Here is a 16,069-nt window from a genome sequence, read left to right as displayed (position 1 = left end):
TCTTTAAATTTCACAGCCTACCTTCATATAATATGCCACTTCATGTATAATGCAAGAATCTTTTACAACAGTATACTTTCATTTTGCCCTCTCATACCTCATGCTGTTTCTGTCATATATTTTATTTAGGCTGTAAATCTCACAATATGCTGCTATAACTTTTGCTTTAAATTGGCAAAAATGTCTTTTATTGTTACTCAGATATACCAAATATATCATTTCTATGCTCTTCATTTCTTTTGTGTAGATCCAGATTTCTATCTGGTATCATTTTCCTTCTGCCTAAAAAACTTTCTTTAACATTTCTCATAGGATAGATCTGCTGGTGATGAATTCTGTAAGCTTTTATTTTGCCTTCAACTTAGAAAGAGACTTCTCTGGGTAAAAAATTCTAGATTGACACTTTATTCTTTCAGTACTGCAGTAATGTCTCTGCATTATCTTTCATCATGTGTAATTATAAATCTGGTGTCATTCTTATCTTTATTCCTTTAAACATGTCTTTTGTTTTCTGACTTTTTATTCTCTTTCCATTGCTTTTTAGCAAGTTTATTATAATACTCCCTGGAATAATTTTCTTTATGTTTATTTTGGTTAGGGATTGTTGAGCTTTTTGGATCTGTGGATTTATAGTTTTTATTAAGTTGGGAACTTTTTCTGCTGTTATTTCTCCAAATATTTTTTCTGTTCTCTCTCTGCTCTTCTGGGACTACAGTTATAACTATGTTTGGTTGCTTGAATGTGTCCCACAAGCTACTGATGCTGTGTTCCTTTTTATTTTTTCAGTTTTTTCCCTGTCTCATTTTTAATAATTTTTATTACTATGTCTTCCAGTATTAATCTTTTCTTTTGCAGTGTTTAATCTGTTAATCTCACCCAATATATTTTTCATTTCAGATACTATATTTTTCATCTTCAAAAGTTCCATTTGGGTCTTGTTTATGTCTCCAGTTTATCTCCCCATCATGATAATATTTTCTTCTGCTTCCTTGAACTTCTAGAACTTGTTATAATAGGTATTTTTATAACCTTATGTTCTAGTTCCATCATCTGTCATTTCTGTGTGTCTTTCTGTTGGTTTATTTTTCTCTTGGTTATGTGAGTCACTTGCCCAGCTTCTTTGCATTGCTTGTATTTTTTTTTTTTTTTTAATTGGAGCTGGGTATTGTGAATTTTATGTATTTGGTTGCTGTGGGTTTTGTTGTATTCCTCTAGATAGTGTTGAGTTTGTTTTTTAAGTGCATAAATTACTTGGAATCAGCTTGACCCTTTGGAAGGGCTGGTCCAAAGCAGTCTTGATAGGGATGATTTGGCCCCACTACTAAGGCAATATTTTTTTTGAGGATTCTACCCAATGCCTTGTGTACTATGAGATCTTTCCATGCTGACTGGTGGGACTACAAACTGTCCCAGTCCTGAAAAAACCCTGGGGACTTCGGCTCACTCATTTGCAATGTTTCTTTTCAGACTCAGGTTGTTTCCTCTCACAGGTTTATATGGCCAAAGACTCAAGGAGACCACTCTGGAGACCTTCACATCTCTTTGTGTAGTTCCCACCTCACTAGTATTTGGCTGCATAAATTATAGTTATCTTTGCCACCTCGAACTCCAAGCTGTGTCTTGTCCAACTCAGCAAGATTGCTGGGCTCAGTTTTGGGTTCCCCCTCCCTTGCTATGGCCTAGAAACCACCTCCACAGAGTAAGCTGGTATCAACCTAGGGCTTACCTTATTTATTTTCTTTTTCTTGGGGATCTCAGTCTTGTGTTGCCTGTTTTTCATCGTCTAAAGCCATCATTTCATCTTTTTGTCCAGTTTGCTGGTTGTTTTTAAGTGGAAAGGGAAATCTTGCCTGTTAGCCTATCTTGGTTGGAAGAAGAACTCAAACCTCATTTCTTTCCCCCTCAAATCTTTTTTTTTTCCTATTAGAAAAGTGAACTCCTGGAGGTAAAAACTCAACCAGCAGTGAACCTTTTAAAAATCACACTTTAATGAAAGTTGAGCTTTATGATATAATTTTAATATCCTGAATATTATATTGCAACTAACAATGGTGGTATATATTAATTATTCTAAATTCTGCGTTAATATGCCTGGAAAGAAACTACAGTACAACACCAGAAAATGATAAAATAGCCCCTTTAACAGCTCTCTACCAAAATTGCAGCCCCAAGAAATGATCAGCCGATCATTTCTTTCTTTCCCTTTGAAACTTGTAGCCAATTTAAAATAGTACTTGGCTATAAAGTTGTGTTATTTTTCTCCTAATTTATCTTTGACTTGAACTTACTTATAGTTGAAAAGGATCCTCAGAAGTCATCTGGTCCAGGCCTATCAATGTAGGATGATGAGATTGAGAGCCAGCGAGGGGGGGCAGCACCAGGGCCTGCATCTGCCCTTGACGTCCAGGCCAGTGTCCTTCACAGAGCCACATTGCCTTTCCCTCCACAAAGCTCTCCTCCCCCTGTAGAATCTTGCTAGAAAAAGACGGTGGGATATACACAAGGGCCAACATGATCATTTCTCTTCTACAGTTGGAATTTTGCCTCAGTATTTTTATGCATAGGGTTTTTGGCCCTCAATGTAAATTTCATTATATAAACAAGTATTGTTGTATGGATTCTTTTAAATAAAGCAGCCACTTTTCCTTGCTTCCTTTTTAAAAAAGGACCTAGTGAGAACAAGATTAGGTGAAGAGAATAGACTAAAATACTATATAATTTTTCATTGATCTGAGACTAGTTATAAGTGTCAGTCCATTGGATATTTTACCTTCTCTGTGATGGAGACAAGCTTGCTGGTTCAAAGGTTGTGCAGAGGCTGGCGCGTGGCATTTGGAGGAGGGTGTGTGTGGGGTTGAGTGGGGCGCTGATCAGCAGCATTGAGGGTCAGGTGAGAGCAGAGACCGTGGATTTGCAGTGCTGTTGTTCTCCACAGAGCAGGATGTGTTTCCAGCATTACAGTCCTGCCTTGATGCAGGAACGGACAGATTTAGAGTGAGAAGTTTGAGAGGAGCCCTGGTGGAGTGATCGAGGTGAACCAGACAGGATCAAGAAGGAAGCAAAGTTAGGAGAAGCTGCTAGAGAGGAAGAGAAAGGGAGGCCTTTCAGGAAAAGGGGAACGAGTGAAAGGGAAGATGGGAGGAGGCACTGGAGAGGTCACCTTTTCACTTCTTGAAATAAAACCTTAAAGAAGTTGCATGAAGAGTCTTGTAGAGGCAGAACGCTCCAGTGGGAATGGCTTTTACTGAGAGGTAATCTTGTGGCAGGTTAGAGAGCAAGTCTGTCAGCCCTTCCATGTACTCTCTTTCCCAGCAGAACAGGCCGACTGCTCTTCTCCAGTGTTTCTGAGGCCATGTTTCAGGAAACTGTAAGCAACCACACAGGTTCAAACTGGTACACTGTCCTCCTCTCAGTACCACAATGGCCAAACCAGAAATGATTATGGATATTACTCATAGAATTCACCAAGGAAAATTTTGCTAGGTCCTGTGTTCAACAACCCCTGTTATCAGAGAAATTTTGTCTTGAAGCTTAACCTAAATCTCCTGCAATCATTTGGATTCACTTCCTCTTCTGATTTGAGTCAGCCTTTCATTTGTTAGTTGATGTATTCATCCAATTTCCTTCTCCACACAACGCCACCGCCCAAACGTGTGTCCACGTGCACACTCACGCACTCCCCTCACACTTTCCCTCATACTTCATTGTCAATTACAAAGAAAACAGAAGGTAGACCTGGGTCATAGTAAGAATAAGAATATCATGGAGTCATCTAAGCCCACATCTATTACACTGAAAATCTTAGTTTTATCCTTAAGATTCCTCTTTAGTTGTTGCAGAGCGAGGCAAATTTGCTCAGTAGTTATTGGTAGAGCCTACTAGCCTGTGTGTTTCTTCATATCGAAATCTCTCTTCCCTCCTTACTTCTGAGGGAAGCAGCCTGGTAGGCAGTGAAGAGCTCCAGCTTGGAATCAACTTCCTAGCTCAAGTTCCAGCTCTACCGTTTGTTGACTGTATTTAACTCCTTGTGCCTCAGTTTCCTTATTTATAAATTGGGGATTATAGTAATCCCTGTTTACTAATAGAGGTGAAATAAGTTTAAGTGTAAGGCACTTAGAACAGTTTCTAACTTGAAGTAAGTTCTCAGGAAAAGTTAACCATAGAATTAGAAATAATTGTTGAATTCTTCACTGATATTACTTAGGTGTCTGCAGATGTCATTTCAAATAATGACATTTTTTGAGAGTAGTGCTTACAGTAGTAGAATCAGATTGTACCAAATAAAATAATAATGAACTCCTGTGCCAGTTGGCAGATGTTTTCCTTTTGTTTTAAAGAAAGTGTCAAGAATTGAGCTTAATCGATTGCCTTGCAAACATTGTTTTCTCTAAACTAATGTTAGCTAAGTTCTAAGAGCATAAACTCCCATTCAAAAAATTGTTTTGCTATATTTTTGGTTTCATAAACTGAGCCACAATATTTAAGATATGAGCTCTTTACAGCCCTCTATTTTTATCTTTTGTTTACTTAGGTAGCTGGGTTAAGGAGGACTGCATTTTCTCTATGTCTGTTTTTCCTGTGGCCTCAATTGGAACACCATGACACATGTAATAGGTCTTCGCTTTTAAGGCCTTTTGATTTCATGTACCAATTTCTGACTTCACCATTTATGTTTGGAATTGTGATTGCCTGTATATTATTTCTTGATTCCAGCTAGTCTCTCTTGAAAATCTTCTGGGTTTTTATTTTTCCTGTTGAATTTTTTTCTTTGTAATTTTAATAATTCAGGGTTCCTCTTTTTCATATGTAAGTCTTAAGCTGTAAAGTTTGGTATAAATTGGAAATACATCTTTTGAAATAGTTAGAGGCCTTTGATTTAACAGATCTGGATACTCAGATGTTTAAAGGTCATTTTTGTAATATATTTATATTTACATGTTTACAGTTAACTATTTTGTTTCAGTTGTTAGGTCATTTGTGTCATCTAAGAAAAAAATGCTTAACTGTCACCTCTTAACAGGAGGACCTGTACAGAAACAGTATTATGTAAACAAAGGCACTGGTTTTTTATTTCATACTAGAACTCTAAATCAGATTTTAATAAAATTTCACTGTTCTTTACACTAGCTGTTATTAGTCTTTAGCTTACGGAGTATATTTATTCCATTTATAAAACATAAAGTAGAATATTTAGAGTAGGATCCTTTGGTTTTACAGCTGTACTATATCATTCTGTAACTTCTATTTTTAATCTACATTAAGGAAGACCACAAAGTAGAATCTAGTTGTATATTGTGGGGGATTGATATGTCTTTCATGTATAGAGCCTGTTCAGTTCGTATTACTATTTGGAAAATGACACAAAATTCTTTTTATCTTAGTAAATTAAAGTTTATGAAATACATACACATTTTGGGTCAAGAGGTGGGTAGGGAGAGATGTTTTCATTTCCTTCTCCTTTAACCTTGATGGGCCTTCTGGGGATGCTGGTTGGCTCTTGGCAGGCTCTCAAGGTACCTTCTGTCTGATTCTGACCTTGGGATGCAGGAATCTATTGGTCTGCCCCTTGCTCCTTGGTGCTCCATGAGCAGAGGGTCACAGGATTGGTGCTGACAGTGTACAATTTTAATTTCTTACAAAGAGCTTTTGGATGTCTTCACTGTACTCCTTGAATTTGTTATGGTGATTTTTTTTTAAAATGCCTATAAAGTCGATGGCTGCCTGATAGCATCCTGGGAGATTCATTTCACTTTTAATTGGGAACTCTTTTGCAGAGAATGTCATTAGGATCATTGTTGTAGAGAACCCCCTGCGAGTTTCTCCAATTTTGATGTTTATTAGATGTTTGCTGTGGGAGCTCTCGACTCTTGTTCCCGGGAATTTTGAGTGTTTCCAGTCATGGTCATTTGCACATAGCCACAAGTCCACTCACAGGCAATGTTGGTTATCAGTGAGATGCCACTGTTCAGATTGTGAGTGCATCCATAATATCTTTCTCTTATTTGCTAGGCCGAAGATGGTGTTAGTGATTGAGAGCTGCTGGCTGGCACCCTTGCAGAGCAGGAGTAAGTGAGTGCTGTTCAGCTTTCCAGTCCTGTGAGTCTGATGCCTTTCCTCCATGTTTTGGCATCACTGCCAAACATATGCATTGAAATCCTTCATGATCATCAGTTTGTCAGATGATTATATTGTTGCAAAGAGTCTGTCCAGGTCTTTTGTATCTTTTTTTTCTTTTTTGTCACCTTAGTGTATGTCCATTGTGACGGGGACGTAGGCATTGATGATGATGATGGAAGAAGGCACAATATATATCACAACAAGACTAGAGATTTGGGGTTTAGTGAATGATTACAAACTCGGCAAAGGGAAAACTTTTCCAGAGCGCCAGTGTCGTCAGCCCAGTGCTGCATGAGCTGTTGTTCAACAAATGGACTTTGGCCCAGTCCTGTGGTGCCGCGTGTGTTTCTCAACAGTTTACTCGTTTATCTTGTGGATTGCTTCATAGTATGGTGTGCTGTTGCCATCTGCCACACCTGTGTTACAGGGTAAGAGGAAGTTTTGCATTTGCTTGCACGGTGCATCACAGAAGTGTAAGCCCTTGAAACACAACAAATCAATGCAGTTTGGCTGGCAAAAGGCAGGCAGTCTCTAGATGACCTCTTCTCCTGTCCTCTTCTCCATTGGGAGTGCGTACTGCAGCCCTGAGCAGGACAATACATATGGCCAAGGGGCAGGCAGAGAACCCTGTGGAAAGGAGGTCCCACCTGTTTGCATAGAACTGTGGAACTGAGATACACCTGCCCTCATCAGAATTAAGTTATGTGACCTCTGAAAGAAGATTGATGCGGAGCCATCTGACCTGGTCTATTCATGGACAGTCGTTACACTTCACAACCTAGACCAAAAGGCCAGATCTATTGCACATCTTCCTTAGGCAACAAGTTTCCTTATCTTCATCTACCTTGATTGTTGTTGTTAAGTGAGGCCCTTACATTTGCTGTATAAAGTCCCAATTCAGGGTCATGGCTAGAAATGGTGTGCTAAAGAGTACCTCACTGTTAAGAGTCCTTGCAGTGATGATTTATTTTATCAGGAGGTATATATGGCTGCATATGTGGCTTAAGGTGGTGGTCACAGCATCATCCCTTAATTTGAACATTTAGATTCCACTCCACTGGACTAGCCAGGCACTTTCTCCCTTTGTAGAAAAATACTTTTACAAATTTCCACTGTAGTTAAGATACCATATGAAAACTAGCTTTGGATATGTAAGGTACGCTTATGGTCCCAGGCCCTCTATTCCTTTCCATGGAAACTGACCACTTGTAGTTCTGGAATGGAAGCATATAAGAAGGACGGGAATGAGAAATTAGGATCCTTAATTGCAAATGTAAGTGGAATGAGCTTACCCTGCTCATATTTAGGTTTATGTTCTTATCTTTTTTCTGGTGTCCTTACGGAATGTTGTCTTTCACTTGGTTACTAGTTAGGTGTATTCTACTAGGAAATTTACATCTTAGAAATCTATCTATCCATCTGTCTATTGAAGGACTGTATTGATAGACTTCCTGCCTTCCACCAGAGTGGGTAGATGAATATATCCTTCGATTTAGAGAGACACTTCAGAGCCCCAGCATTTGGTATGAGCTGAAGTTAATTCCAGCATGTTTAGGTTCAAGAAAAATATTTATCAATGAAATCAAATTGTTGAAAAAAATATTTTTATTAAGGAAACCTGATTCCTAATCATAGGCATCAAAACCTTTAAGCTCCGTTAAGTTATGTTAAAGGCTTTATGGTCAACAATTAGGATTTTGATAATTATCATAAATGTCAAACATGCAAGTGATTGACTTACAAGTTTTTATTAATCCCATGAAAAGACTGTAGAAACTGCTACAACATAACTAATTGATTTTGCGTTAGGGTGATCATTCAGTTGACATAAATCTTTCTCACAGTAAATTTATATAATATCGCAATGCAGAAGCCTTCCATTGTGTTTGACTACCTCCCCTCCCCAACCTTAGTGTGGATGCAGGGTCTTTAAGGTGTATGATAAATGAGCTGTTTACTAATTTCCTGTTGAAGTGAGTACACATTTGCAATTATTGGAATTTATTATTTGGGGGCATCTGGCTCATCCTTGTTTTTGTTTGTTAAACAGGAAAAGGACCAGCGCAGCCTAGACATAAACACTGCCAAGTGCATGTTGGGACTGTTATTAGGAAAAATCTGGCCCCTTTTTCCAGTTTTTCACCAATTCTTAGAGGTACCAAATTGTTGTTTTATGAAATGTATGTTTGCTTGCTTAGAACTACCAAATAATTTTATTTACCCATTGTATGTAATTTTTTGTTTGTTGTACTTTTCTGTCTATGTGGGAATTATGGTGACATAATTGCTGTCAGTCAGCAACTACCTATCTTCTTGGAGTGCATCTGTGTATGCGTTTAATGTTGTGTTGCTTCATTCCACATTAAAAATGCATCCAAAACAGCCACAGCTCTGTCCTTTTCTCTCTTTTCTCATCCCCATTTTAAAGCTTCACTTTTGTTTATATTTTCTGTTCTTTGTAACAATAGAAAAAGAAGATTTACTTTCTTTTGACTTTAGATGAACTTCCACTTTTATTAAGCAGAGGTTTAAAAGACAGTCATCTGCCTTCTTACCAAAATTAGTTTATAATCTGTTCTTATCTACTCTTATCACCAAGTAACTTGAGGACCTTAGATCAATCTAAGTATTAGGCAAACTGACAATATCTCCTTCAGTTTAAGTTGTCTTCAGATCAGTATCAAAACAGTCCAGCACTTTATTCCATCATTGTTTGTGGGCTTTAAGTATTAATGATCAGAAATTCTGAGCTACTGGTTTTGTTGAAATGTCATTTTGTGGGACCTGGAAGTATATGGGATACAAGTTTGAGTTACTTGGGTTGTCATATATGGCATCCTCCTTTCCCTCCCACCCCAAGCCCTTCTAAAAACGGTCCTTTGTTTGCAAGGATGAGGGTGTTGGGTCTTTGAGAAAATGCTGGGCTGTATGATGACTCTGGCTTCACTCTTGAATAATCTTTCTCACAACTTACTTTATGTAATAGTCCAGAAAATTTTAATATCTGATAGGATTCTTTGAGAACTGTTATTAAAATTTTCTTTTAACATTACTAACTGGGACTCCTCAAAAATTTAAAAACTTGTTTTACGTAAGTATCTGTTTACCCAGTAGTCCATGTCGACATATAATCTGTTCTGATTTCTCTGGCAATCCGTTGAGATGAGTTATCATTATTTGGAAAAATAAATAGAAATAGTTTCCTGTTCTCAGAGAGTTTAGCTGGATTTGCACCTGCGTGTAAAGAGTCTTAAGCTGGAAGACCTGGCCTGGAGGAAATCTGACTTTGCATAATTCCAGGTGCATCATCAACTGTTTCAGAACTGGTTTTTGCTTTTACTTGCTTAGAAACTTAAACTTATAGTCTGTGCTTTGTTCTCTTATATTAGTCTGCATTTTTCTTTAAAAAAGACAGTATTCCTCTCATTTCAGCTTTTCTTGTGTTTGCATCCTCAAAACCATTGGCCCAAATCTCTTTGCTTTTTATGTACTTGTATTGTTTTACTATGTTTCTGATTTTAGTGGGGAGGATTTAAAAATCATTGGTTCTGGATTTTATTTATGAATCTTTGTACAGGGATACTGTATTTTTAAATAGATACATGGCAAAGTTCTTGTCTAAGAGGAATAGAAAAACTATTTCACAGCTATTCTAGTTTCTTTTATGATCAGATTCCAGTTTTGAATTATTAGAACAGTAATTTTTTTCTGTGACAAGAATACCTAGTTTTGAGACCACTTGCAGCACTTACTGGATCTCATCAAGTAACCTGCTGCTGCGTGTGCTTTAAGCCAAAGGCTTGGCTATCGGCAGTGCTGGTTATGTCAGGGGTTATATTAATGGGACCTACTCTTTATTTAGCACTTACTTTGTGCCAAGCACTGAATGAAGTGTTTCACATAAATTAGTAAATCATCTCTTTTAATTCTTACAATATCTTTATGAAGTAGATATTATCCCCATTTTATATAAAACAGCTTTTGCAGTTTAGAATTTTCACTTCTGGGGATGTATAATCATGTTATTTTGATGTGCTTTCCATTTTGTATTGAGACCCTATAATATTTTTGTAATGACAATTGTCATCTTAAATTCAACTCTTACTCTCCCTCACCATCCTCCTAGATTGGTGCTTAACAAACCTCAAATGCAAAGAGTTAACCTTACATGAACTTAAATGTTGATTCATAGAGCAATTGAAACCGTCCCATTTTTTCAAGTGTCAGTAATTCATATTACTTTTCCCTCCATCAGCAATCAAAATACAAAGTTATTAATAAAGACCAGTGGTGCAATGTCCTAGAGTTTAGCAGAACGATTAATCTTGACCTCAGCAACTATGATGAAGATGGAGCATGTAAGTACTGCCACTACCCTTCTGCCATTCATGTACCTTTCTATATCCTCTTCATTGGGAAAAGCCTCGGCTACATCATTATTATTATTATTATTATTATTATTACTACTACTACTACTACTACTACTACTACTACTACTACTACTACTACTGTTTCTCTCTTTCACTCCAGGGCCAGTTTTGTTGGACGAGTTTGTGGAATGGTATAAAGACAAACAGATGTCCTAGGACTTTATGCATAGCAGCGAGAGAGTCACTGTTACCACAGTTATGTCACCCATTAGCCATAAATTGCTGTTTGTATCAAAGCGCATGCTGCTTTTCTTGCACTGTTTCCCTTTCGCAGGAACATGTTGGTGTTTGCTATTGAATTGGCCAGCTCTGCTTGCTGTGTGGCATTGTTCTCTTCGAAGGCTGCTTTGCAGTTTGTATTTACACTACAGATTGGTGAATTTGCCAATGTCCTCACTGTGATTATGTGTATATTGCTGTTTAAATTTTGTATATGTGTATAAAAGGAAAAACCTTCACCTAGAGATTATTTCTGAAAAATGTATTGTAAAAATAATTTTGTGGCATTTCTAGTCCCTTTTTTGAATGAACCAATTATACTTTATTTGGTCTCCTATGTAGCATATCAGAAAACACGACAAAACTGTTACCATGAACAAACATTGCCAGAATTAACCTTACTATTTAAGAGGCCAACTTCTGGAAGGAGGTAAGAGTCATAACTTTTCAGAGGCATATGCCAAATATCATTTGGTATATTTAACAATATTAGTGTTCTAAAATGATGAAAGTTATAATTATTTGAACATATAGATATGTAACATGCCACAAATTATTTCCACCACACGAGGTATATAAGTTGTTTATTTTTTAGTGTTAAAACTATAGTAGCTTGAATGTAGGTACCAATGAACAAACTCAAATTGCACCTCTTTTCTTAAAAGAATGGGATTTAAACTCTTGTAAACATTCTTTAACTTTTTTGTTCGTTTGTTTTCTTTTTTTCCTTTTGCATTCTTCTAGCCAGTGATTGATCTGCTAATGCTTTCTTTGCCACTCTAAGTAAAATTTATTTTGCCTCCTCAATGAAAACCTCATGGTTTTGCTGGCTATTTATAACTGCATCACACTTCTAGTTGTGGCTTGAATTTTCAATTAAGCTTTTTAAAATTTGGTGTGTAATTTTCCAGCCTTTTGAGAAAACAAGCATACTATAAGTGAGAGCTGTTTTGTTTTCTGTTTTGTTTTCCTTGTTTGTTTGTTTCATGCTAGGCTTTTCCTGGCAGCATGTCCATTGCAGGCAGTGGACAAGAAACCACCAGCATTGAGCTAACCCAGTACATGCTAGGACCTGTCCTAGAGGGGCCACTTTTCATTACCTGAGTTATTTGTACAGAAGGGTGATGGCCATTATTTTTGTGGATGAGGAAACAAGAATAAACAGAATGGTAGTTTTAGGTTTGTATTTTATGTCTTTTTTTTTTTTTTTTTTTGCCATTCTTGAGGAAATATAGAGATGACATTTTCACCCCAACTATCTGGTGCTATTGAATGACTAATTCAGTCCCTAAAGTTCTGTGAAAACACAAAAGTCTAATGATTTGAGTGAGTGGTGCATTTGAAGAAGTAAATGCTGTCGTCAGCAAGATCCGTGATTTAAGCATGTGATGATTGGAAAAGGTTTGGGTTATTTGGAAGTCTGGCTAAAAATTCTTGTGGGTGACATGTGATCCTTTAAATGGCATTAAGTGAATAAAGCACACAGACAATGCTACTCTTGACCACTATTTTACCATTTCTTTGCAAACAGTGTTCACATTTTCATATTTTTTCCCTAACTAACCCACCAAAGAAAGAAATTTTGTATGTATATACAGTGCGTGTGTGTATACAAAATAATGATATAGTAGAATGCAACGACTTTCTTTTTCTACCAAATGAAAGGTTTTATTTGCTGTGAAATAAACCAGAAGTTTAAAAAACCCTGTAGTGATTAAGCATACTTAACCACTCCTTGTTTGCAGATTCACTTTCAACCTTAAAAATTAATACCAGTTTGCATAAACCAATATCTGAAAAGAATAGAACATGTTGATGGCAAGCAACAGCTATTAAAACTGATGTGATGGATGCATTTGTTTTGCAGTGGTGGCTGGCCTAGGCAGATTTGGATCTGTGAATTGATTCATTTTCAAAATCATTCCATAAAGTTAAAAAATTACACTTTAAAGGCAACAGGTCATACAGTTCTTTAAATTTGATCAACTGTAGCTTTATTTAAAGCAAATGTAAATCATAGATGGAGTTATTTTAAACATTATGCTAGAATATAGATTTTTTTTTAAATGCTAATAAGCACAGTTAATTCTAAAATGAGAGGATTGTTACAGGAGGGAGATGTTACAGTTACTCCACAATCAACATGTTGATGGTAGGGAAAAAACTGTGTAAAAACTATTGCATTATGTATGATAAGAAAGTAAGTATTCCAAAGGGATAATCTTGCATATTAAGAAAGCTCCAAATAATCTTTAAATTGCCTTGAAAAATAAACCTCTGTGACCGCAGAGTGGCAGAGTGCTTACCCTTGGTTTTCTTGATTTTATATAGTTATTTCTAAGGGGAGAAAAAGGGGTCAGAGTAATACATTTTCTTAACAACCTCTCTTAAGTTGCACAAAATTGAACAATCATCAATAACTTATTTACTGGCTACTGTTGAATAAATTAGGGTGCCTTCATCTGGGTTTTCTTTAGTACCTAAGTCTACAAACCTTTCTCTTTTTCTATTGTGTTTTGAACTCCACATTGCAATACTCTGTTGTCATGGAATACAACCTTTAGATGTTTGCTGCTGAAGTAGGTCAGAAATTTTATTACTTGATTTGCCCCAAACATCCACTGTAATGTTACATGCACCTTTTTTGAAGCATGAACTCTGAATTACGTTTTTATAAATCTGACTAGACAAACCTAGATTCTGGTTTCACAATAGATTTATTTTGTCTCTCACTCTCCATTTTAACAGTGCTTTTGAAGTTTATACAGAAAGCTTTAAAAGTTAGTTTGTGTCCTTAGTTTTTATTATTACAACTGCTAAAATACCTCTGTAAGCCTTATCCTTTATTCCTTCATATGTTGTATAATAAATGTATACATTTCGTTGACCAACTAAAATGTTGGGTGTCTGTAAATGAGACCAAAACGTGGGTTGCTTTTTTCATAAAATAATTTCTATTGGGGGTTACTGTTCAATGGCAGCAGGTAACCTATAACTGTGAATGCTTCATGTCGTCGGTATTTGCATTACATTCATAAAAGTGTGCAAGTCCTGTGACTCCCAGCTTATGCCACCTAACTTGAGTAAAGCAAACTGGTTTTAGGTTTCAATGAAATTGATGTAAAATGATATCCCATAAATAAAAAGTATTTGTGTTTGGTTTCAGAACAGATGTGTAAATTTTTTCTTCTCTTCTGACTTTCTCTTCAAAAACCATTTAAGGTAGTCTTTAAAGCATTTTTCATCCTTTTTTGTTTGTTTTTTCCAATTTTCTATTGAAAATTTCCAAAGCTACAATAATATAATGAACATCTGTGTACCTGTGACTTAGATTTTTCAGTTGTTAACATTTTACCGTATTTCCTGCCTTACTCTTGTGCTATACATGTGTGTGTACTTCTCACTTTCTGTAAATAGATTCTGAGAATAAATTACATTATGACACTTCACACCTGATATTTTGGAATAAGGGCATTCTCCTATGATGCATGATACAATGATACAGTGATCACGCTCAAGAAGTTTAATGGTGGTACAATACTATAATAAACTGTGCAGATTTAAATATCCCCATTTGTACCAGTCATGGTCTTGATAGCTGTTATCTTTTTAATCCAGGGATAAGCATTGTATTTAGTTGTTACACCTCTTTAGTCTCTTCCAATCTAGAAACAGTATTTTAAATGTTTTGATTAAAGATAGTGCAGTCACTCCTCAGCCAAATCGTGATTTTTTAAAAACCCACCGTGTTTTGTATATTTTTACACATTGAGCTAAGAAGAATTAAGCACATACTGTGGGCCACAAGCCAGGCAGGAATGACCACTTTTACTGCCCTCAAGGCTGCCACCCAATTGATCTGTATGTGTGTATTAGCCCTGGCTACCCTTTTCTAAAATTGTCTTACACTATACTAGAATGTAAGCTTTCTGAGGGAGGACCTCTGGCCATGTAGTAGATGGCCAGAAAATGGAAGGAAGCAGATAACAGAATTTCCTCTCTGGGCAAAGAATTGTCAGGACCTAAGAAACATGTAAAGATTAGAAAATCCAAGAATAAATCGAGGATGATTTTTATTTTTATAAGCTTGAAAGCAAGAGAGAGGAAGTAGAAAATAAGATTCCTTAGAATCCAGGTGCACACTGTTAAAATTGTCAATGTGGATGATTCTTTAAACCATAATTTGGGCCAAAAGCTGAGCATCACGCCAAGAAAATACCTCTGCTTCTAGACATCAAGAGAGGTGGAGATAAAGGAAAAAGCTTAATGCCAAATTGATAGCAGTGAGAGGCAACAAACCTTAGGACAGGGAATTCTTAACTTGTGGCAGAGCAAACAGTAGAAACTCATGAGACATGTTATCCAGTAATAGAAAATAGGAACATGAGATTTATTCCACTGGACAGTACTAGGACTCTACATGTATATTCATGGGAATTGAAATAAAGTTCTCCGGTGTAATTGGAACAAGATAGACTGAGGAGAGAGTAAGCCACGAATGCTGGCTCAAGACAAAAAACCCAGCAGAGATGAATTGCAGACATACCCATGACGGAAAAACTTACACAAGATCACTCTAAAGGAAAGACATTGTTAAGCCCTTTGAAATGATGGGGTGGAGAGGAAAGTGAACTGAAAAAATGAAAAACACCCACAGGAAGAAATCGAAGACGATTGGCTCAACCCCAGGGCTACCGAAGTGAGGAAGAAAGTTGGCTGTTTGCAGACAGTGACTTTCTTAATTTGTTGAGCATACATGAAGGCAGGACATGCTTTTTCTATGGTCACTGGTTGCATCAAATAGAAATGAGTTATTGGAATGTTACCTCCAAATCCTTACATGAAGAGTAAGCAAAAGATGAAAGCTTTTGATTCCTTTACAAAAGAATTGCTTTTGGGACTTTACTATAGCTAGAAAAAAAAAAAAACCTATCACGCGAGGAAGTAACACATCAAGCTTTCTGGCCCGGTAAGGCAGAAGGTAATTCAAAATCGGCATGTTCACCACTTTTGGCACGTTCAGCAGAAAAATGTTTAGCTTTTTCTCTGCCAGAATTTGTTCCTAGCATTTATTTCCAGTTGCCTTAACAAAAAATAAAATCATCCCATGTATATAAGTACTTGCTTAGAAATCATGGTGAATTAGTACGTAGGCTATGCCGAGAATAATAATTGGAAACTGAAAAACAAAGATTGACTATAGTAATTAAATGGAAACTTTAAAAACCATCATTTAAAATGTGAATCTCTTCTCCAATAAGTGTATTCGGTCCTTTGAAAGAAATTCCTTTGCAATCACTCTC

At 36.6% G+C, this 16,069-nt stretch overlaps 1 protein-coding gene across 7 annotated transcripts in view; it reads left to right on the top strand.

Moving 5' to 3' along the window:
* Nucleotides 1–13,934, top strand: part of DCUN1D4 (defective in cullin neddylation 1 domain containing 4) — a 74,176-nt gene extending 60,242 nt beyond the window's left edge. For 4 of the 7 annotated variants that reach the window (XM_025385869.1, XM_025385871.1, XM_025385866.1 and 1 more), the window contains 3 exons: nucleotides 8,168–8,272; nucleotides 10,373–10,475; nucleotides 10,648–13,934. In XM_025385869.1, coding sequence (XP_025241654.1) covers nucleotides 8,168–8,272; nucleotides 10,373–10,475; nucleotides 10,648–10,703 — 264 coding nt within the window. In that variant the 3' untranslated portion in view covers nucleotides 10,704–13,934. The remainder of the gene's footprint in view (nucleotides 1–8,167; nucleotides 8,273–10,372; nucleotides 10,476–10,647) is intronic. The other 3 variants (XR_003119479.1, XM_025385870.1, XM_025385868.1) reach the window with 1 other exon arrangement.
* The last annotated feature ends 2,135 nt before the right edge of the window (nucleotides 13,935–16,069 follow it).

This window comes from Theropithecus gelada, chromosome 5, assembly GCF_003255815.1.
Source record: "Theropithecus gelada isolate Dixy chromosome 5, Tgel_1.0, whole genome shotgun sequence".
Taxonomy (NCBI): Eukaryota; Metazoa; Chordata; class Mammalia; order Primates; family Cercopithecidae; genus Theropithecus; species Theropithecus gelada.
Note: the sequence above shows the minus strand (reverse complement) of the source record. Positions and strands in the feature narration are given on the sequence as shown.